A 22575-nucleotide genomic window follows, 5' to 3' on the forward strand; every position below is an offset into this window, starting at 1 on the left:
ATATAATGGCAGCTGTAGATAGGAAAACAATATCGACATTCCGCTGGAATTGTTCTAACGTACTTGATGGTTTCGGCTGGATAACATATTGATTTATTTTAAATGTTGCTTCAAATAATCTCTTTCTTCTCTCTTACGATATGCTAGTAGCAGGTTTGCTATGATCTAAGTGCCTTAAAAGCTACTAACAACGTTGCTTTAGGAAACAATATGAAGAACAAAATAAAGCCATGCAGCGTACTGGTTTCCGGTACTGAGGATGCGAAGAATGCATAATGATTAAGGCAAATTTTATAATTCCTGTTTACCTAATCTAAATGGGGTTATCTTCTTACAAATGCATTGCTACTGCACGTTAATGCGTTGCTAACGGCAGTGAAATATTGTTATTGTCTATGGGAGTTAAACCAGCAGAGTAGTTGCCGTAAAACATATGGAACTGCTGAAGGTTACTACCGCATGTAGGAAGTGTGCCTTACCGGGGAAGTCCATGCTCATAGAAGACACCTTGAAGGATTCCGGCAGGGTATGCTGCAAGGCAAGAAAGGCCATTGTGTTATCTTCGGAGTTGTTAGTAGATCACGTGTATTTTCTGCTCGCTTTATACCGCCTAGTTGTTTACTCTTACTGTATGCGAAACAACGGCAAACCAAGGTGCCAATCGTATGTCTGGTAAGTCGAAGAATGAGGAGAACTCTTAAGCTATTACCATATTGAACTCACGTCGCAAACTGGTCTACAGCTGAGTAGCTAAATGAGAACGAAATAGCATGACACCACCCAGAACGCTGCATAACAAAACTCTTGCATCAGAATTTTGATAAAATATGAAATCTGGCGACACAGTCCGCTAGTGACAGCGGTCGCTTACACTATCTTTTGAATGCTGTCACAGTTTAGCACCGCAGGACTTTCACGTAGTCATTTAAATGCTGCTGCCGAAAACGCACGCGTGTAACACCTCTCGCGCTCAGTTACCGCCATAGAGTATTAATTTTAGTGGACCATGGAGGTGGACCTTTTGAGAACGTGCCACCATGTACAGTGGAGTGTGGGCCCAGGAAACTGAATGAAGGCTGTCATTTGGAAGACATCCGGTCCTTCCTTGACTACAATGTCCGTTATCCCTTAATGAAATATAGCAGGAGTCTTGGGTGTGGTTCATGCTTCCGACCAATGCTGCTCTATTACGTACGGGAGATCGAACAACGGGGTCCCGACAATGCCCTCTCATCTTACGTAGGAGGGGTCTGCCGAGTCGGAGTGAAGAGAAGCGTGTGATTCCGCAGTTTGCATTTATCAGCCACTGGCGGCACCACTCATTGGTGAATGCTCGGGAGGCCGGGGTGGCGGGAGTCTCGAAAGCTCTGGCTTTGTATGTTTCTCCCTGCGTCTGCTTACTATTTCTGTTCTAACTTCACAGCGGACATGTACAATTTCGGACATAAGTAAACTGTGCACGCTTTTCTGTTATTATAAAATCACGCTTTCTGCACTGGAGGTAAGAAGAAAAATTGTTCCAGTGAAAGGCCACTAGCGTCTACTACCGGTTCGCATATATAATTACTGCCAGTTTCAATTATGCAAACAGTGAAAAAGTTTAGAAGGAAATAGCGTGTTCCGTTTATTTGTCCGCACCGGCGCGTGTGTCGAAAACAAGTACGTTTAAAGGGTTTTAATAACAGTAAGCATGTTTTTTATGCAGCAGCGCACCGCCTTGTAAAGAGCAGTAAAAGCGAGTACTGAAAACTTCGAAAGTGAATGTTTCCGGCCCCAATCGGATGCAGCGAAAAGCTATGTCTCTAACTAATGGTTAGGTATAGAGGTATGTTAGATTAAGGAGCGTAAAGAAAGCTAATGCCACACGTTACTTCAGTTAGCATGTTTTGTTGACAACAGGGGAAAAAAACGAACTTATTGATTTTAAATCCAAGCGAAACTGATGCTGAGCGACTGCAACAGCGACACAAAGTCACGGCGTAGTCCGTCAGCAAATAAAACGCCATAAAGATGATCCGAAAGATGAGATACCAACCGGGAGCTATGGCTGTGGGTGACCGGGCGTTAAATCGAACACAACCAGCGTTTCGTTGAACGAATCAAACTGCACCGGCGTTCTATGCAGAATGTATTTTCATCCACTTGCATTTTGGGGCATAAGGATTGCACGGCTGTGACAATCGAACTGGAGTTAGTAACTGAGGTGGAACATACATTTATTCAGCTATTCCGAACGTATGTACTAGCAGAAGGGCGTATGTGTTGAACATACATAGTCGATCGAAGAACAGGGAGGAGTCTTTCGATGAGATTTTCCAAAAGGCAGCGCAATTGGCAAAAAGTTCACCTCTCATCATAGTGGGGGATTTTAATGCACATAGCTTCTTGTGGGGTTATAGGAAGGATGGTATTAAGGGCAGGAAACTCGCTGCAGCCATTTCGGACCAAGCATTGACGATTCTTACTGACCTGCAGCATCCCACGAGGATTGGCAACAGTGTCTTGAGAGATACGTGTCCAGATTTCTCTTTGATTAAGAGAGCTAGAAACTATGATTGGCACAACACACAGGAAACCTTGGGGAGTGACCACTGCATTCTCAAGATCTGCTTCGACTACAATAAGCATCGCAAACCGAGAGGGACCGCTCGGCTCACGAGCTAGTCGTTTTTCCGAAAGGCGGAAGCCTCTACGCTTAACGCGCCCATTGAAAAGTACAAGGAGTGGGCAGAGTCATTGCTAGGAGTGAGGGACCGCTTTACACGTACGCTTCAGACATCAGAAGGAGTTCCGGCCATTGACAACCACCTACTACATCTATGGGAGGCCAGAAGAAGTCTCACACGGCGGTGGAAAAATCAAAAACATAACCACAAGCTGATGATCAAGATCGCCCAATAACACTGCAAGCAGAAGAGTATGCACGGACCCTGGCCAAAACCAACTGGTTGGCTAAATGCGACTCGCTGCAAGGACACCTTAGCACCACGGCGGCTTTGAGTCTTCTTAGATGTTTGATAGAGCCTTCCAAGTCCCGTGGGGATCAGCAACCTAACCTCAAGAGAGCCCTACATGGCTTCGCAGGCACGGACCAGCAGCTGGTTGCAGCCCTCACCAGCAAGTACCTATGTACAGTGAAAGACAATGAGCCAATAAGAGATTATGAGGGCATGGAGAATCCGGACCTGGATCGAGAGCTCGATGTCGAGGAAATACAGGCGGCGCTTATGGCCATGAGGAGGGGCACGGCACCAGGGAACGAAAGAGTGACGGTGGGATTGCTTGTCAATCTCAATCGGAAGCGCTTCAACATCTCACGTAGTACACCAACGAGTGTTGGAAAAGTGGACAGTTACCCGACGCGTGGAAGACGGCTGATGTTAGCTTTATTCCCAAGCCTGGAAAGCAGGTGCACATCAATAACCTGAGACCAATTTCGCTTACGTCGTTCACAGGGAAACTGATGGAGAAGGCGGTACAAATGCGGTTTTCAGCGTATATAGAAGACCAAGATATTATGCCTCGGGGGTTTAGGCCACACTTGTCAACCCCGGACGTGTACTGCAGTTGAAGATAGAGGTTATCGATCCCCCGTGCAAATGCATCAGTAGGGCTATACTTGCGCTGGATCTTAAGGGAGCTTTCGACAACGTGAATCACTCCAAGATTCTGGAAAACCTACAGGGTACTAACTGCGAAAGCATACTTTTAATTACATCAAGGCTTTCTTGAAAGATAGGCAAGCACACATCAAGATTGGCGACACAAGGTCCGAGCCGATACCCATGGGCACCAGGGGGATGCCTGAGGGAGCGGTCCTTTCTCCACTGCTCTTCAACGTTTCCCTCATGTACCTGCCAGAACAACTTAATGCCATAAAGGGAATCCGCCGCGCCCTCTAAAAGGATGACATAACCATATAGACAACGAAGGGCAACTTGGGACATATGGAGGAGGTCCTCCAAGAGACTGCTACTACGGTTCAAAAGCATGCAGAAGGATGCGGACTGCGTGGTTCTCCGGACAAGTCGGAGCTCCTCGTCCTGCACGGGAAGGGGCATACTGCACCGCTGGAAATCTCGGTCCATGATACCCATATTCCCGAGGTGGAGACAATGAGGGTTTTGGGGCTGCTTACTAACACCAAGAGTGTGAACGCAGCAGCGATCACCAAGCTCCGAACGGTGTGCGAACAGTTCATCCGTATGCTATCTCAGATCGCAACCAACAAGAACGGTATTCGAGAAAAAGATACCCTAAGGCTAATACAGGCCTTTCTCATCTGCAGGATAGTGTACGTGGCCCCGTACCTTCCTATGAGGAAAACCGATCTAAACCACCTGGGCGTTATCATTCGAACTGCTTATAAGAAGGCGCTCGGGCTACCCATGAAAGCATCTACGCTGCGTCTGCTTCAACTGGGGGTGCCCAATACCGCTGATGAACTGATTAGCGCCCATCGTACAAGCCAGGTAATGCGACTGGCCACAACCAAGAGCGGTCGCAGGGTCTAGGAAATTTGAACATTTGCTTTCCACGACAAGTGGCTGCGAGAAAAGATATACCTCAAGAGTGGAAGAGCAAATTTCTTACGCTTCCGCTCCCAAAAACATGCACTCGGAGCATCATCATGCTAGACGAGGGGCGAGAAGCAAGAAGATGAACGAATCTTATTCAAGAGAAGAAAGAGCCTTCTTCGTGGACGCTGCTGGTCCTGTAACGGGGATATCAACAGTATCAGTGGTGCACCAAATGCAGGTCGTGGACGGGCTTTCAGTTCGTAACTGGGATACGCAGGCTATGGAGGAAGTGGCGATAGCTAGCCGCAACGCGCTTCGCATCGAAATACATAGTTACAGATTCCCAGGCAGCTTGTAGAAACTGTATGCGTGGCAGAATCACGCCGCTAGCCTGCAGAATTCTGAGTCAATGTAGGACTTCAGCTGCACAGAAGGAGCTAATATGGGTACCAGGTCACCAGGGAGTTGAAGGAAACGAGCGCGCACACGCTTTGGCCCGAGGTTTTCTTCCCCTGAATCCTTCTATGTCCTGCCTTGCTGATTTAGGCCCCCCCTTTCCGTTAAAACATATTCAGATATATTACAGCATTTGCGCCTTGAAAGGCAGACATTCCCGAAGCCCGCTAAGGGTCTTAGTAAATTAGAAGAGTGTCACCTTCAAAGGTTACAAACTATGTCATTTAATAATCCAGCAACAGTTCACGCCATTGAGCCCGTATTCTTTTCGGCCCAGTGCAACGTTTGTGGCCAGAAGGCAAACGTATAGCATATGGTATGGGCTTGTAAACAAAATACCAGTATTGGCATAATAAATCAGCCAACGTGGGAAGGCTGGGAGGCGGCCCTGTCCAGCTCGGACCTCGAGGAACAGCGAGCCCTCGTCGAAAGAGCACGGGCAGCGGCTTTTAGCAACGGTGTCCCGGACTAGGGACCCGACCAGCCTTCCCTTAATCTAAGCCAATGTCAATAAATATTTTCATCATAATCATCATTACTGGCCCATGTGAAGACGGCAGACGCTTTCTCGCTCCACTCTGTCAAAGTGTGTGACTTCCAAGGAGGATGTAAACTCCTTGGTGACATCACGGAAAGAGCGCTCAGACCTGAAGTGTCTAGGAGGCTTTGACACACCTTAGTCTATACCTGGGGTAACCTGCGGGGCTTTTCTTCCTCGCGACAACCCGGCGAAGGCGGCGGGGCGAGGCCTCCGCGGAGGCGCGCGCATGCGCAGTGCGGCAACTATCCTCGTTCTCCTCTCCGCAGGGGGTGGTGGTGATCTGCTGGGATGCTGCTGCCACCCTCCTCCTCTCTGCTGCTTGCGTGGCATTTGTGACTATCCTCTGCACTCTTCCTCTCCACAGCAGCTGTCACGTGCTCTCAAGGTCGTGTTACCACGTGTTACGCACACGGCGATACCCGGCTTTATATACCTAGCAGAGTGAAGCTATCCCTTCAAAAGACGTATGCGCAAGCTCGACGCAGTTTCTTCTTTATTTTCTCTTCTGTCCGTACGAGGCAGCGGAGGTGGCTCAACTACAGAGCCAGTAGCAGGCCCATGCATTTGCTTTTACTTCTTACTACAGCCACTACCAAAACAAATGCTCCCAGGCTTTTTTGCCCGCCAACCGGACAGAGCAGCTACAAACGGCGGCAAAATTGATAAAAGGTTGTCAGCAAAAGCTGTGTCGACTGCCGACTTTTTCCCCACAGCTTCAAGTACCAACTCTTGTGCAAGTCGTGCTGATGGAGGAGCAACATGCGCCTGGGCACCACTGTTACAACGACCTCTAGGTAATAAGCCCATGCAGCGCGTTCCCTTACCCTCCGCGAAAACATCCGTAGGCCTCATCGACAGCTTCCTGACTTCAGAAAGCACCACGTTCTAGTGACGACCAGTGCGACGATGGTGCCGCAGAATTGTCATGCCGTAAGTTCTGGGTTAAAATGACATGGATATAAAAATAGACATTGCAAATCAAGAAAGGATTTCACAATAGTAAAATTGGAGATGTGAATTTAGAAATAAGCAAGTATGGCGGCGTAATACATTCTGGAGAGAGAGAGAGAGAGAGAGAGAGAGAGAGAGAGAGAGAGAGAGAGGGAGAGAGATATATATATATATTTTAATGACAACAGGAGATGTCTGCCTGGCTTGCCCGGCTGCCTGGCGGATGGCTTGCACGCTGGCTGGAGCAGACGACTGATTGTCTGCTACCGCCCTTGCGCGAGGAGAGGAGATATGAAATCAAGAATTGTAAGGATGGCTTTCGCCACCGGCGAGGAGAGTGGTATAAGAAAAGCACGAACAGCCTCAACAAGTGAGCACAGTTGGGAACTAGAAATGTCAGAGTTTCTGCGAATAGAGGTTTCGCATGAGCGGTTCCGGGATGCACACCTCAAATGAGGCTGCTGTGCGGTAATTTTTTGTGGGCTTGGTACAGATGGTTGTTGAACCTCTAATTGTTGCGGAAGAGGAAGAAATTCAACCACGTCATCAATTCTTGGATGACCAGCAGCATCTTTCTGTGACTGTCCTTGTGATTTCTTTCCCGTCAATGGTGTTTTTCTGTGATGACTACTCCTGATTTGATTTTGGTCAATTAAAGCAGCTTTTGCTGACTTGTAGTCGGTATTGTTGGATATCTTGTACTTATAGATTAGTTTGTCCTTTTCGTAGGCAGTGCAGCTGGAAAACGTTGTCTCATGCTGCTTTCCGCAGTTGGGACAAATGGGGATGTCACTTGGGCACGTGGTACGGTCATGATTTCCCCCACAGCGTGGGCAGCGCAAGTCTAGTCGGCAAGCAGTAGTCACATGGCCGAAGCGCTGACATCTATCACATTGTCGTGGTTTTTGGATGTATTCATGCACACGGTATCTTGTATATCCAAGAATAACGTATTCTGGCGCAGATTCTGTCACAAAAACAATGCGGATATTTTCGGAATTTCCAAGACGGTGCACCGATTTTATTGGAACTCTCTGCAGTAGTGCCGAGTAGATATCTATTTGAGAAAGATCCAGGGGCACACCCTTGATTACTCCTACGCCAAAGTTGTTTGGTCGGGGCTCGTATGCTTGCACTGCAATTCCTGCTATTGATCGTATTTGTAAAAGGCGTTCAGTAGCGACCGTGGTTCGGGTGTCAACTGCCAGAAGATTAAGCCGCTCGTTGGGGCGAACTTGAAGGACGGCATCTGGACCCAGAGATTCAAATGCTTGCCTCATTGCCAGCGGATTAAAGCGAGTAATACGGTATCCGGTATCTACTGGTTTCATGATTACTGTGAGGTTGCACTTGGGCGCTTTAGAAGCGTTAGTTGCGTTGACACTGAAATTCTACCGCCTCGAGCTGCGGCGACGCTTCGATGGCACTTGAATAAATTTGGCTCTTGAGCAGACTTCGCCGCAGCATCTATACAGGTAATGACAGACGAAGTATCTGAGCTATCAGGAAAATCATCCTGACCTGTAGGCATCAGCCGATCCCAGCTTGCGGTGGAAGGACCAGATGCGTGTTGTAGATGAGCATCAGAGGGTGAGAGTCCTGAAGTACCTGGTGATGACAGGTGACCGCATGATACACAGGTTGGGATGACGGGTGATGATTGCAGAGCTGGCACAGTCTGCAGAGGTAGGCCTGACGCGACGCCAGAACACTCAGGTGATGATCCAGGGTGCGGCATCTGTGGAGCCGCACCCGCCGCTGATAACATGTCAGGGTCTTGCAATATAGGCTATCTGGGACATATATATCGAGTATTAAATGGAAAATCAAACAGATTTCGCAGAGACGAGCAGGCACAATCTGACAGCTCCCTGACTTCTTCGTATTCCCAGAGAGAAAGAACTTTTAATGAGCATAATAATCAGTAGGAATTCGCAGGAGCTGGGTGGTCGGTGCCCCTAGTCCAGGGCTCCGCTGGCAGCAGCTGAGTTGCGGACTAGCTGGATAATCCAGGCTTGCTCGTCCAGGTTGTCGCTGGTCAGGGCCGCCTCCCACTGCTCGTGTGTCGGGCATGACACTAGTAACGTTGGGTCAGGATTGTCCTGGCATTTCCAAGAGATGTGATAGAGTGTGGGGCTTGCACCGCACCAAGGACAGTAACTCGTCTATTTTGTTGGGCTTATCTTATTTAAAATGTGAACATTAGGGAATGTGTTTGTATTTTTCTCCAGTCTATAGCGTCCGAGGAAGGAAGTTGTTTGTGTGGTGGTGAGAAAATTCTTCTTTCTAACCGTAGGTGTTCCAGCCTGTCGCTGTAGGGTCCTAGGAGAAAGGTGGGGTAGGGATGGGGATCCGCCCGGTTTGTGAGAGCTCGGGCTAGATCATTCGCTACCTCATTTCCTTCTAGGCCTTCTTGTCCATGTAATTGTGTGCGTCTGGGAGATGGAACGTAATATTGCACACGCTCTTCTGTGAGGTTTTCCGGCCAGGTAGTCCCTGCAGGCTGGTTGGGAGTCCGTCACTACATGTGATGACTTTTTTTGGTGGTCTTGTGTTTTTATGGTGACGGCTATTGTCAGTGATTCCGCTTCCGCAGGATCCTTGGTATAGATCGAAGCCTGAATAATTGGCCTCTTCTGGTTGTAAACTGCAGCTATTGTGAACTTGCCAGGCTCGCCGTAAGCCCCTATGTGCACGTAGACAACGTCCGCGTCTTTAGACTATTGTTTTTCCAATGATTTGACTCTGGCTTTCCTTCGACCCTTCTGTAACGCATGGTGCATGTGCTTGGGTATCGGGTTCACATAGATGTTGTTTCTTGTGGATATCGGAATTTGTGATTTGATCTCAGAAGTTCTTAGTGCCTGCCATAGCCCTAGTTTTGACAGGATTTTCCTACCCGCCTGCGTTGTTGTTAGGCGTTGTTTCTGACTCTCTAGAACCGCCTCCTTGAGCTCCTTGAAGTTGTTGTGCACTCCGAGTGCCCAACTACGTTCCGTTGATGTTGTTGACGGGAGGTTTAGGGCCGTTTTATAGGCTCCTCTTATGATAGTGTCAATAGCCCTTTTATCAGTGATTCTAATTTCGTGATATGGGAGCCCGTAGGTAATCCTGCTAACGACTAGAACTTGTACAAGGCGGAGGGTGTCCTCCTCCCTCATCCCTTTCCGGTGCCAGGTCACCCTTCTAATCATTCTGGAAATTTGGTTGACTGTGGTTTTGAATGTTTTGACTGTATAATCCACTCTCAAATTGCTTTGCAACCACAGCCCCAAAACTCTGATCTTGTCCTTCTCTTGAATTGTCTGGTCTCCTAGAGAGAGCTGAATTTCTCCTGGGGACTTGTAATTTCTTCTGTGTAGCCTGATAAGTTCGGATTTTTCTGGGGAGCATTGAAGACCGCTCTCCCCGGCAAATTCCTCGACTAGGTCTATAGCGGCTCGCAGAGCTTCTTCTTTTTGCGCCAAGGATCCCTGAGTAGCCCAAATGGTGATATCGTCCACGTATAAAGTGAAGCCCATATCATTGCGGGTCAAAAGTTTTTTTTGCGAAATTTATCATTGCTACGTTAAATAGCATTGGAGAGATTACAGAACCCTGCGGTGTACCTTTGTTCGGCATGGGTACTTTTGGTGATCGGATCTCTCCAATTCCTATGGTTGCTGTGCGATCTGAGAGGAAAGCCTTCACGTATTTGAAGATTTTCTCCCCGCAGTTGATATTGTTTAATTCGTGCAATATGGTTTGGTGGCCAATGTTGTCGAATGCTCCTTTGAGATCTAGTGCCAGAATGAAATTTTCGCCTTTTCGGGGTATGGTGTTGATGACTTCTTCCCTAATCCGGAGGAAAGCATCTTGCGTGCAGAGTCCCTTGCGGAAGCCCAGCATGCAGGAAGGAAAGATGTTGTTTTCGTGGATGTAATTTTGGAGCCTAGCCTGAGGTGGACTACTTTTTCATAGAGTTTTCCCAGGCAAGAAGTGAGGGAGATAGGATGGAGACTCTCCACAGCCGGTGGCTTTCCAGCCTTTGGTATGGTGATGATATCCGCGTGTCTCCAAGCTGATGGGACCTGTCCCTTCTCCCACAGTTCTTCTTTAATGTACTTCGTTAGGTCTTGCAGATGTTCGGTGCTTAAGTTCCTAATCATGGCGTAGGTGACTTTGTCTCCTCCAGGGGCAGTGTTTCTTGTAAATGTACGGGCGGCGGAGTAGACCTCCGCCAGTGATATGGGGGAGTCAAGGGAGAGGTTTGGTTGACCCGCATATGAAGTTTGGCAAGCCGGAGTAGGGTCTCCTATGTATTTCTTGTGCATGGCGGTGATCAACTCTGCCTCTGTGCCCGAGTATTTATGGGCTATGGTGTGGAGGGTTCTTCTTGTGGCCGTTTTGGTTTTTGAGGGGTCTATCATGCTTCTTAATACTGACCATGCTTTAGCCGTGCTTAGGGGAGCAAGTTTGGGGAGCAAGTTTGTGCATTTTTTGACAGAGAAAAAACGATGCACAAAACAGACGTCACAGATCACAGAAGAAAACAACATGCCTCGTCTGTCTGACTTCGTTGATGTCTTTTTTTTTTTTTGCATCGTCATTTTTAAAAAAATATATGCTGCAATGCATAACTAATTTGCATGTTCTCACCCATTTCATTGCTGCTTGGGTCGTAATAGGCGTTCACTACCGCAGGACCGATATGCCATCTGTAGGGAAAAATAGAAACAAATGATTTGTGAATCTACTGCGGAAGGATGTCTGCAAGAGAGGTGCTTATGGCCTTGCTTGCCCCTGCTCATGGCTGATTCGATTTGCTGGAGTAGAAGTAACCATTACTGCTGTTAAATTACCCCTCTCCAAACAACACCATGACTAAATTATTGACGAAAATGTATTTGAAAATAGAAATAAATTAAGACATCGCATCTAATAAACTTCATGAACAGTGACTTGCGGCAAAGTAAATCCTAACGATCATTACGAACTAGATTAGGCGTACACGACATTGAAATGAGTTGAATACATCTTTAGCTCAGTCACAAAGGAAAACGTTAACGACTTACTCGTCTCTGTCGTACGGCTGTCGCAGCTTAAGCATTTGCAGTATCCAGCGGTTATGCTGTAGCCAGTGCAGTATTTGCGGAAAGGAATTGTCGCCTAGCACTGGTACCTGCAGGAACAGATTAATTTACGCTATTAAACAAATAATAATTCCGAATATAATCTAAAGAGAGATTACACTGCACTGATAGAGTATATCGGAAGCGCGAAGAGCGTTTTTTCTGCTCGAAGTGCATAAGTGCATCAATGACAATACCGAAGTTCAAGTCTCAAATTTTGTCCCTATTTGTGCCCCTACAAGACGCCAGTGGCGACATGTTTTCATAATTCTCCGGCGAATGGATGATGTAATAGATACTTTAAGAATAGCAGAGCCGCACTACCATCCCCGCATCTGTAGGGGCGGGGAACGGGGGCTCCTATTCGACACCAATGAGCCCTGACTGCGTCAGCTTGAAATACGAGAACGTAGCGATGGTAGTGCTGCGAACACAAAGTGCGAATTCTCGCCTTTCAGGGATACGAGAATATCTGGTTGTGTTGTCTTCAAATTCAAATGGAATCACTCTGATATATTAACACCGGGAAACGGTCAAGGCAATATAAAAGCAAAATAATTACCAAATAATGTTAATTACCCTGCAGCTAAGTACCTTAATACGTTTTCGGGACGGGAGATGCTCTAGATGTGACTCAGAAATATGGTCCTAGTCAAAAATATGGTGTAAGTTGACCTAATACTCACGAATTGGTAAAGCTGTTCCAGGTAGGTCGTGTTGAACAGCCAGTCAGGGTATCCTATTTTTGCTTTCATTGTAAGAAGCTGAAAGAAGAGCCAAAGTGATGCGTTCATTCCCTACAATAAGTGGGCGGGGCTGGAACAGCATTCCTTGCTTTTGTATGTGGTTTAAATGTTTTCGAAAACCTTTCTTAAACGTTTTACAAACTGCTGTTTACCCTAACTGCATGTTCTTCAGTCATTATATGGTGAGGTAGCTTTATGATGAGCCGGTATAATTTTTGATAGATGTCAAAATACCGCAATGTAGGAAGGTAATCGGGATTGTTTAATAGCATAATGCTTAAAAAGGACGGCAAAGTAAGACTAGCTGTAGATCTTCACATTTCGCAAGAAATAAAAGAAAGTAGCACATTACCTTCTCCTCTGCAGCGTTCCTTGTTTCATTGTCCATCCATGTAGCCTTCTGAAGCGTTTCGTTGAAGACTATCATGAGCCTTTCGGTAAGCTCTTGAACCTGGAACAGAAAACTGGAATGCTCTGGCGAACGCTATTTTTGACCGTATTTATACTCGACTCTACAGAAGAGATACAGGAGCTTTGTGCGGCTCACTGGAAAGACGTACAGCCTCGCGTACATTTAGCTATACCACGGTCACTATATTAAAAGGGTCATTGTGTCCTACCTGACTAAATGACTTTTCTCCGTAAGCGCACGTGTCGTACGCAAAGTTGCTTTGAAAGCAGTGACCGTGTTATAGGTAGAAGTGGATGACCCTGTACATGAGCATTTAGAGAAATACGCAAGCGCACACTGCATCTGGATCATACGGACATCCCAGTTCGTATGCACGTACGCAAGTATTAAAATTAGATCAGCGGCAAACATTTCCAGATTTATGTAAGGTATTCATTGGCTTCTTTTGTGTGAACGGGTAATATGTCTAATTTTCGCTCAATATTAACCTGGGCTTTTACAAGAAGCCTTTCTTTACTTTCTTCCCCAATCTCATTGCCCTCTGCGCGCAACATCATTACATGAGATAGAAAGAATGCATTCGCTTCACCACATCAGGACCGAATACATTTTAGCCTTTCCCCTTGGAACTAATACTCTGTTCAGCAATCGCATGTCTCTCTTTTTTTTTTGTTTCAATGCTAATGGCGCAAAGAACATGCCTCCTGGCGTGGTTGTGGTTACCTCTCGTTTGGCATCTTCGCTGAAGTTTTGCTGTACATAGAGGTAACCGACCGGCTCGGGCATCATGTCGTTCAGGACATCAACGCACTTTTCCCACTGCGGCTTGTCTTCGACTACTCCCGTCATTACTTTCGTGAGCTCGAATGAAGCATTCCGGAATTTTGCAGATACCTGCTCTCCGTACTGTAACATGACTCTCAGGCCACCGTAGTTGTATAGCGTGCTTCTGCAAAGAAAATTACAGGACAGCGTTTCAGTCTGCTGAAGAGCGTAAATAAAGAGTCCCTTTAAAGTACTGTTTTCGCTAACTGCACCGCAATTGTCAACCCTATTATCATATCCATATATTAGTGTAGCTGTCATCGTTATCAATTAAATGTACCGTCATTGTCATCGCAACTACCATCATCATTATTACGAACTGCAGCGTCATTATCATCCTACGATCATCATTATCATTATCAAATACGTCGCTATTTTTTATCGCTGCTATTATCCTCGCGGTAGACAAAGAGTATTTGAGCGCTCTCTCACGAGCCCAGTGTGGCGCAATGGTTCGCGTAATCGGATGTGGAGAGGTGGGATAGGGGTTCTGTTTCCGGTGGAAACATTTTTTTCTTTGGTGTCAGTTCGACAGGATATTTCCTGCTTACATTCCCGCAGCAAATGAGCAACGAAAGGCTTTCGCTTGAAAAAAAAAAAAAAAGAAACAACTTATTAGGAAAGGGCGCAATTTTTATGACACAGAAAGAGAACTTTAATGTGAGAGGCATTCTGAAGGGTTAGAGAGAGAACCGATGTGTGACAGCGTAAATGCGCATAAAGTTTAGGTGAGCAGAAGCAGGTTTCCTGAAAATAATCTGCTGCGGTCTTAATTTGTGTTACATTTCTGCATTGCACTCTAATAGCTGGCGCCAACTGCATATCGCGTTGTACAGCAGTAGTTCGAATTGCTTGCATTATGCCAAAATAATAAAGGTTTTTCAAAGGATTCTCGTTTTCCTGTTCCTTTTCTTGAAAAAGGTTCATTAAACATTAAATCAACACTTACGGGTCAGCAACACATCGGAGAAAATAATCCAATTTGGTGTAGTATTCCAAGGCATACAATTCTACTGTTTCGTTGTCACTCAGCGTAATATTGGCTTTGGAGAATTCTTTCGCCAATAACTCTAAGAGCGGAACCTGTTAAAATATGATAAAGTAGATTTATTAAGATTTTACCCGTAATAAACACCGCGCAACATTGAGCCTTTTGCTTTTGCATGCTGCATGGGGTTTAATGTTCCTTTTATGGCCAACTTTTTCTGTAGGAAGTGAAGTATGGAAGAAGTTTTAGGCTGGAGAGAAAAAACGTGTCACATTCTGAGAATGAGGTCAAAGAGCATGGGAGATTTCAGTTTTCAATCCGCTGCCAGTTATCAGCACCACTCTGTTGCCTTCCATTTGCTCTCGTTCGCGGACGCTGATCGTCTCACGATGACGTCATATAACCCCGCAGAGATGCCATAGTAGAAATAACGTAGTGACTCCATGCCGAACCGAGCAGCGTGGTAAGGCTATACAGCTAAGCTTTTGAAAGGCAAGAGAAGAGCAGGAGGGCGGTATAAGTGCTTCTCTGTGTGGCAGAGAAGCAAATCATGCTGCCCAGTAGTTACTATTTGCAAAGGCGCTACGTTCAGTTGGACGTCCGGCTGGATATATTTTTGCCCAAAAGATGTCTTGAAAGCAGCCATCCCTTCCAACCTACTGATCTCCCACCTTCTCATCATCAGACCAATTATCCATGGGCAAAATGCCCTGCTCCAAAAAGGTTCATATTTTTCGTGCTGTGTTTACATAAAACAGAGATAGACTTCTAGCTTCCTGCAGTAATTAATGTCCTATAGTAGTTGTGTTGCCAGCGCCTTTCCATTCAGCGCTCTTTATTTATAGTAATGGATGTTCAATTTTATCAAACATTGTTTTGCTGCGCGTGGCTCACAGGTTGTTTGATTAAGCAGATCGACTCGTAAGCATTTTTGTTTAGCACGTTCTAGTGGCCTGATGGGGTTCAAATGAAGCGCACTATTTGGGCACTTCATCGTATAGTAGGCAAAGTGAACACTATAACGTGCGGACCTATACTTCTGACTCGAATGCAAGGATGTATTCATTTAAATATCCTAACTGTTCAAATGTATTACAGAGGGAAGGGGAGGAAATGCATTGTATTACAAAGCAAAAGAAATGAAAAATATTAGACTTGAGGCGGCGAAACACACACACACACACACACACACACACACACACACACACACACACACACACACACACACACACACACACACACACACACACACACACACACACACACACACACACACACACACACACACACACACACACACACACACACACACACACACACACACACACACACACACACACACACACACACACACACACACACACACACACACACACACACACACACACACACACACACACACACACACACACACACACACACACACACACACACACACACACACACACACACACACACACACACACACACACACACACACACACACACACACACACACACACACACACACACACACACACACACACACACACACACACACACACACACACACACACACACACACACACACACACACACACACACACACACACACACACACACACACACACACACACACACACACACACACACACACACACACACACACACACACACACACACACACACACACACACACACACACACACACACACACACACACACACACACACACACACACACACACACACACACACACACACACATTCACTCTGTTGCGAAAAATAGAAACTCTGTAACCGAATGCAAAGAAAACTGACAAGTATATGAAAAGAGAGATTACATACGGCATCTTTATGTCTATAAAAGCTGATAATGCCAACTACATGCCTCGGAAGGTGGTTCTAACAACCAGATGTGCTAGAAACAAATGAATAAAAGCAATGTTTAGTTCGACATGAACGCCTACTTTCTGGGAATGATCGATTCGGTCTAAGATAAGTGCGGCAGTGGTAGAACGGGCTTGTTGGTTATTCTTGTTTGGAAGAAATAGCGCACCTTTAAGACATGGATAGTGAAAGGCAGGACGAAACAGCACTGAAATAAGTGTGTGGGTACTTAGCAGTCGACTCTTGTGCAGTGGTAGACCTTATGAAACAAGCATAGACGAGGAATGTTTTTGCATTGTGAAAGAAGTGGCTGTGATAACGTGGGCTTCATGGAGGTAAAACTCTAATCGCGGTGATAATTTGAGCGTATAAAACGCAACGCTAGGTTTACTACAGACTCTAGTTCAAATAGTAGTTATGCAAGGTCAGGGGGCCAGAGGGAAGCTGCGTATTTTAATGGAGGTTGGAGAAATGAATTTATAAAGCAGTAGTTTAACTGGACTGAAGGAAGGTGGAAATTTTTCCACAGGTACGCAAACATGTGGTTATCTTTGTTAGCCATGACTTCAAATGCAGTTTTCAAGACAGGTGATAAGTTATGAGCGCACTGATGTATTTTTGCAAAGAAATATATTGTAGAGGGATATTGTGAAGTTCATAAGTGTTTGGTATGACACTGCATCGAAAAACACGCATATGTTTTTATGTTTCTTTCCTTATGCCATAACTAACACGCTCTGAAACTAGGCTAATATCAGTTTGAAGAACAGAAACGTCAGATTCACTTTTGATTTCTAGGCAGATAGCGCCGTCTTTAGCAAAATGGCACATAAAATAAGGTGTATTGTTAGGCATGTGAATAACATAAACGAGAAAGAGCAAGAGCCCCAAAGCTGAATTCTTTAAAACATTTGACTTCAAAAAGAGGAATGAAGGTTAAGATTATTTGAAGTCATAAATTGAGAATGATTAGTGAGGAAAGACTGGAGCCACGAAATAGAGTTAAGGTCAATTTTAGGATTACTGAGTTTGAAAAGAAGTACATGTATGTTTAGACCTTATCGACTGCTTTAGAAGAATTTAGAATTATACATTCCGTCCAGAACTCCAGTCAAAATTGATGTGCATGCAGATCGTGGCAAAGCATAGAAGCTGGGTCTCAAAACAAAACGCTTTTCAAAATCATTTGAAACCTACTACCTGCTTAGCAGTTTCGCTTCCTTAGCTCACAGATAACCAGTGTGAGTATTCCAAGCCAGTTTGGGAAAAAATCTTTAAGAGGAGTCAGTCTAGCCTGTTCTCTGGCGGTTTCATATCACTTATCTTACCAGACCACTAAAGTCAATTCTTGCTAGTTTATTCGTGTTAATTTATACAAATCGATGATCTAGACACACCATGCGATTTTTATCCGTCAACCAGCCTTTACATAAGATGTCATGGCCGTGCTCAGGTTAATTCTGACAGCCGGTTGTTCTCACATGGCCACAGGGAGCCAAGAACGGGTGGCGACTAGTAGACTAGCAGTAAATTATTTAACTCAAATTACAGTAACCTATTGAAAAAAACTGTGCATTTTGTGATGTACCAATAGCACCTCAAGCCTGGAAATATAGCTCTACAATAAATTAGTTTGTTTTAACAATTTCGCTGCTAACTAAATATTTACTTTCGATATTGTGTCCATTAAAAGGCACCTCTGATGTCTGTGCCACAGAAGCTTTGGTCTCTCGATCGGGAGGCCGGCTGGGTCCCTCGAAAGCAGGAAATACGTGCGAAAAAATTGGTAAGGGTGGTGCATCTGAGACTACGAGCTTCATATGTTATCATTACGTTGCTTTGGCGGAAGTGCCATGTCTAAACTCTCGAGTATCGTCTAGACAGCAAAGAAAGAAGCCAACAGTCGGCGAGGCCAAGGAAAGCGTTGGGAATGGTATGTTTATGTCATTTTTTTAATGTTTATTTCGATAACCACAGAAATTAGTAATGTAATCTGTTTAGAGGAAAGATAATTAGACACAAAGTAGAAGAAAAAACAACGTGCCGATGGTGGGATCCGAACCCACGACCTCCGAATAACGCGTCCGGTGCTCTACCAACTGAGCTACATCGGACGCTGTCCCCCCTGCTACTTTCTTGGCTATTTATGTTGTCTGTATACGAACCTTGAGAGTGTTCACCAGCGCCGCCCTCAGCCATAGCGGCGGACGTGGGACGTCCTTTGTTACCGCCAGCGTCACGTAGAACGTGATCAAGAGCGAGGGCGAAAGCTGTGCTAGAACCCTCTTACGCTACCTATGGCTTCAAGACTGCCAGGACCGAGACCCCCGTAAGCTACATACCGATGGTGGGTTCGGATCCCACCATCGGCACGTTGTTTTTTCTTCTACTTTGTGTCTAATTATCTTTCCTCTAAACAGATTACATTACTAATTTCTGTGGTTATCGAAGTAAACATTAAAAAAATGACATAAACATACCATTCCCAACGCTTTCCTTGGCCTCGCCGACTGTTGGCTTCTTTCCTTCATGTATTATAACGAGCACCCTCATTTCCCCTTGATTGATCTGCTAGACAGCAAAAGGTATATAGGACTGCAGTGGCAGGCTGCTCATGTCGGTGTTCAGAACTACTAAAGAAAAGCTGAGCACCCTCAAGGTAGCGCTAGCTATGGGTATAGTGGTGCATGGTTAAGATGAGCCGCACTCCACGGACCAAGCACCGACGCACTAAATAACCTGCTTCGGATCCTTCTAACTGTGCAGAAAGCTGCAGACAGAAATGGTCGCGTTCACCGCTCCATTATGTCATGAGCACAGTGAACATTAGAAGTTTTCGGTGATGCTACTGTTTTGTTTTGTTGACTTTTTCTTACCTGTTCAGTGATTCGTGTTTGAGCGAAAGGGAAATAAGAATATTTGGCTAGGGCTTTAGACTGTTGATGCCCTTAGCATCTAAGACGACATACGTGTTCCCAGATATAGCAGCGCACTAGTGCTACACAATTGTACGGCTGGGCAGAACACCGTAAAGTAGCGCTATTGCAGTCAATGGATTTGAAATTTTTTTCAGATGTGTGGGAAACTCTGTTATATGGTCTTATTTCGGTCCCCTTGACGGTTAAACATTTATTAAAAATTCTTGCAATTCGAACATCATCTTCGGTTCCTTGTAATCCTAATTAACGCAGCTTTACGATAGCAAACCGGTCCGAGTGAATTTTTGGTTCGCTGAGCCGTAATCGGGTTTTAATCCTGTCGTCACATCATGTGCTAGCTGTCGCGAAAGATACTTCGCAATTGAGCCTTCAATAGTTTCGTGTAAAGTGACTTACGCTTGTGAAATTTTTCTGCAGCTCCCTGATGGTGGTTCTGTTGTAAAGTTGCATTAAGTCTCGCCTTTCTTCAGGAGGTGTCGTCAGCTGGAAGCAAAGTGTCTTATTTGAAACCCTGTGAAAACTGCCTACCCAGTGCCTCAGCGGCACCGGTACAATGTCGAAGTTTTACTTTTAACCTGCATTACACTGCGCACATGCAATGTAAATTGCGATTGGCATATCGCATGCGCAGAAAATCACGTATGTTTATTCAGGATGAAGAATGATGTAGTAGTAATTTGTTATTGAATAATTTTACGTTATTCTTTATACTTCAACATTGATATTGTTTAGTTTGTAGCGACTAATTAGCTTACGATTTATTTATTGTCTTGAGGAACAAAATCCTAATGCAAATGTTTTAGGTCATCCGGTATTGAAGAACAACTAGCTGTGGTGTATGCATGAAGGCACAGTTTGCGCAGGCCTATTTACAAGCTCGCAAAGGAAGTTATTACGTGACCAGCTGATGGCTATTATCTCTCGCACAATGCATACACAAAGCTCCATCGGAGACAGCGCTCAATAAGAAGGCAGGCTTGGTTCACTGAAAAGTGTCCCGGGATGCCGGTTTAAATTGCTACTTTGTGCATATGGTGGCTTGGTGCAAGCATTTCAGTAAGCTGTTTATCATGACGATATACGAGTTCTTTACGTACACTTTTTTTCGCCCCGCCGGGGTGGTGCAGTGGTAAGACGTCCGACTACTGCCCGAAGTTTCCGGGTTCGAACCCGATCACGGCGGCTGCGTTTCGATGGAGGCGAAACGAAGTGGCGTCCGTGTGCTGTGCGATGTCAGCGCACGTTAAAGATCCTCAGGTGGTCGAAATTACTCCGTAGCCCTCCACTACGGCTCCTCCTTCTCACTATCCACTTTCACTCCCACCTTTATCCCTTCCCTTACGGCGCGGTTCAGGTGCCCACATAGCAAGTGTGACAGATACTGCGCCTTTCCCTTCCTGTAAACCAATTATTATTATTATTTACGGACACTTTTTAAAATGCCAAAAATTTAAAAGGTTGCTTATTAGTCTTTATTGCTTATTATAGTTAGGAGACTTAACAGCCCTAAATTGATTTTACTTGGCTTAGGCACCCCGCCTGATAAAAAACCATGGTAACATTTATCTGAAACACCCGGTAGATAGGCAATCCTTGCCGCAATTCTTTGCATGTATACAAGATGTATTTAGATGTTAGAGGACATTGAAGGGAGAGAGGGGGGATGCAAGATAGCCATGGTACAGTGAGTCGCTCTTATTCTCTACTATCGCAGTCCTTTCCGAACGCACATAAACACGAAATGGGAAATATTCCGTTTCAATGGCAGTCAGTCAGACGACGCGCCGTTGCTCAGCTTGGACTGAAATCGCGAATTAGAGCTCGCTTGAAGTGCTTTTGCATGCCGCTGTGGTTAGGCTGCCAGGCGTTGTTAGTCATATTGAACGTGATAGTGTACCTTCACTATTTCGCACAAGGTAGTGGAAGTATTTGATGAGTTCGATTTGTCAGAGCTAGAGATCAAAAAAGCTAATCGAAAGCAGTCAATTAAGTTCACATATGCTAATGAATTTGACGAAGTCCAATTTCGAGCGACACATGAAACCAGGAATCTAAATGGGGTCCCACCTAATCTAACTGTTGTTTGGCCTTGTCATTTGGGGAGACTGTTCTACAGAAGCTAATTCCCAGCGATCTAGGGAACCCCTTTCTTAAGAGGCGATCTGTCACGGATTGTGGAACAGTTCTTTGAATTTTCCTTTTCATTAATCAGTCCTGTGACGTCGGGAGAAAAAGGAGGTGATCAGCATTTCTAATATGTATAAAATTGAGAGAATATCTGAAATTAGGAGAAAATGTTCCTTTTTCTTCGCCACCAACGCCGTCGTCGAACACGCTTTAAATGGTTCCATTGCTGCCTTGCTTCCTATTTTGGAGAGGGAACTGAAAGTCCATTTAATAGTGCCTTTCATAAAGCGCGTTTTTATGCCCATGTGTGATCGGTATTGGTTGCGCTGTGTGCCTGAATATTAGTGCAAATTAATTACTATCACGTGAATATCATTCGTGGAACTTTCGGTAAATTGGTGCAGTTAAAATAAAACTGCGGGTAAAATCCGAACATGTGGCCAGCTTATAGCTAGTAACATTGATTTAATATTGCGCTCTGACCACAGCGTTGTCCAGGGTGTGAATGTCATCGTTAAATTGCATCACTACAGTGCTGTGTACGCTAACGGATGCACGGCCGCTCCAGGTGCAGTGTTAGGTGCAGTGACAACCTCGCGGTTGTCAGTCGGCTGGTTTGGAGAAACCAGCAGGAACCCCAACTACCAGCGATGCGCGAGATGACGAAACCCGAACCGTACACTTCTGTCGAAGGCCCATTCCTTGGACCGTGTGCACGACCAAGGCAACGTAAGCTTTCTCTCTTCCCCTTTCTTGCATAAGTGGCAATAAACTTAAGTTTTCGTCCATAAACAGTGTTGGGAAGGTGCTCGCCCACCGGGCTCTCACGGCCCGAATATAGCACATACTATGGTAATGTCTGCAATTGGTATAGACTTCTGAATAAGATTCAAGAACCTGCTTTAAAAAGAGCTGTAATAATATGATTAGTGGTAAGAAGGACAGAGGAGAAATTCAGAATTTTGCTGATGATTAGATATTTGGCTTAAAATGAGGATATATTACTGCAACATTGCAACTAGGGTGGAAAAAAGATGAGACAGCGTCAGAAGGTAACCGACGGGAAAGCACGCTAGACATCAAATGACATT

The 22575-nt window shown here is 45.3% G+C and overlaps 1 protein-coding gene across 2 annotated transcripts in view; it reads right to left on the reverse strand.

The window, feature by feature from the left end:
* LOC146181658 (neprilysin-1-like) overlaps positions 1 to 22575 on the reverse strand; it is a 64195-nt gene that overhangs the window by 15987 nt on the left and 25633 nt on the right. For both annotated transcript variants that reach the window (XM_084576656.1, XM_084576655.1), the window contains exons 6-13: positions 19754 to 19840; positions 14512 to 14645; positions 13461 to 13686; positions 12678 to 12776; positions 12266 to 12343; positions 11523 to 11629; positions 11107 to 11165; positions 480 to 531 (exon numbers count right to left, since the gene is read on the reverse strand). In XM_084576656.1, the coding sequence (XP_084432782.1) occupies positions 480 to 531; positions 11107 to 11165; positions 11523 to 11629; positions 12266 to 12343; positions 12678 to 12776; positions 13461 to 13686; positions 14512 to 14645; positions 19754 to 19840 (842 nt within the window). The remainder of the gene's footprint in view (positions 1 to 479; positions 532 to 11106; positions 11166 to 11522; positions 11630 to 12265; positions 12344 to 12677; positions 12777 to 13460; positions 13687 to 14511; positions 14646 to 19753; positions 19841 to 22575) is intronic.

The sequence above is a fragment of the Amblyomma maculatum genome, chromosome 8 (genome assembly GCF_055883805.1).
Source record: "Amblyomma maculatum isolate TAMU_Amacu chromosome 8, ASM5588380v1, whole genome shotgun sequence".
Taxonomy (NCBI): domain Eukaryota; kingdom Metazoa; phylum Arthropoda; class Arachnida; order Ixodida; family Ixodidae; genus Amblyomma; species Amblyomma maculatum.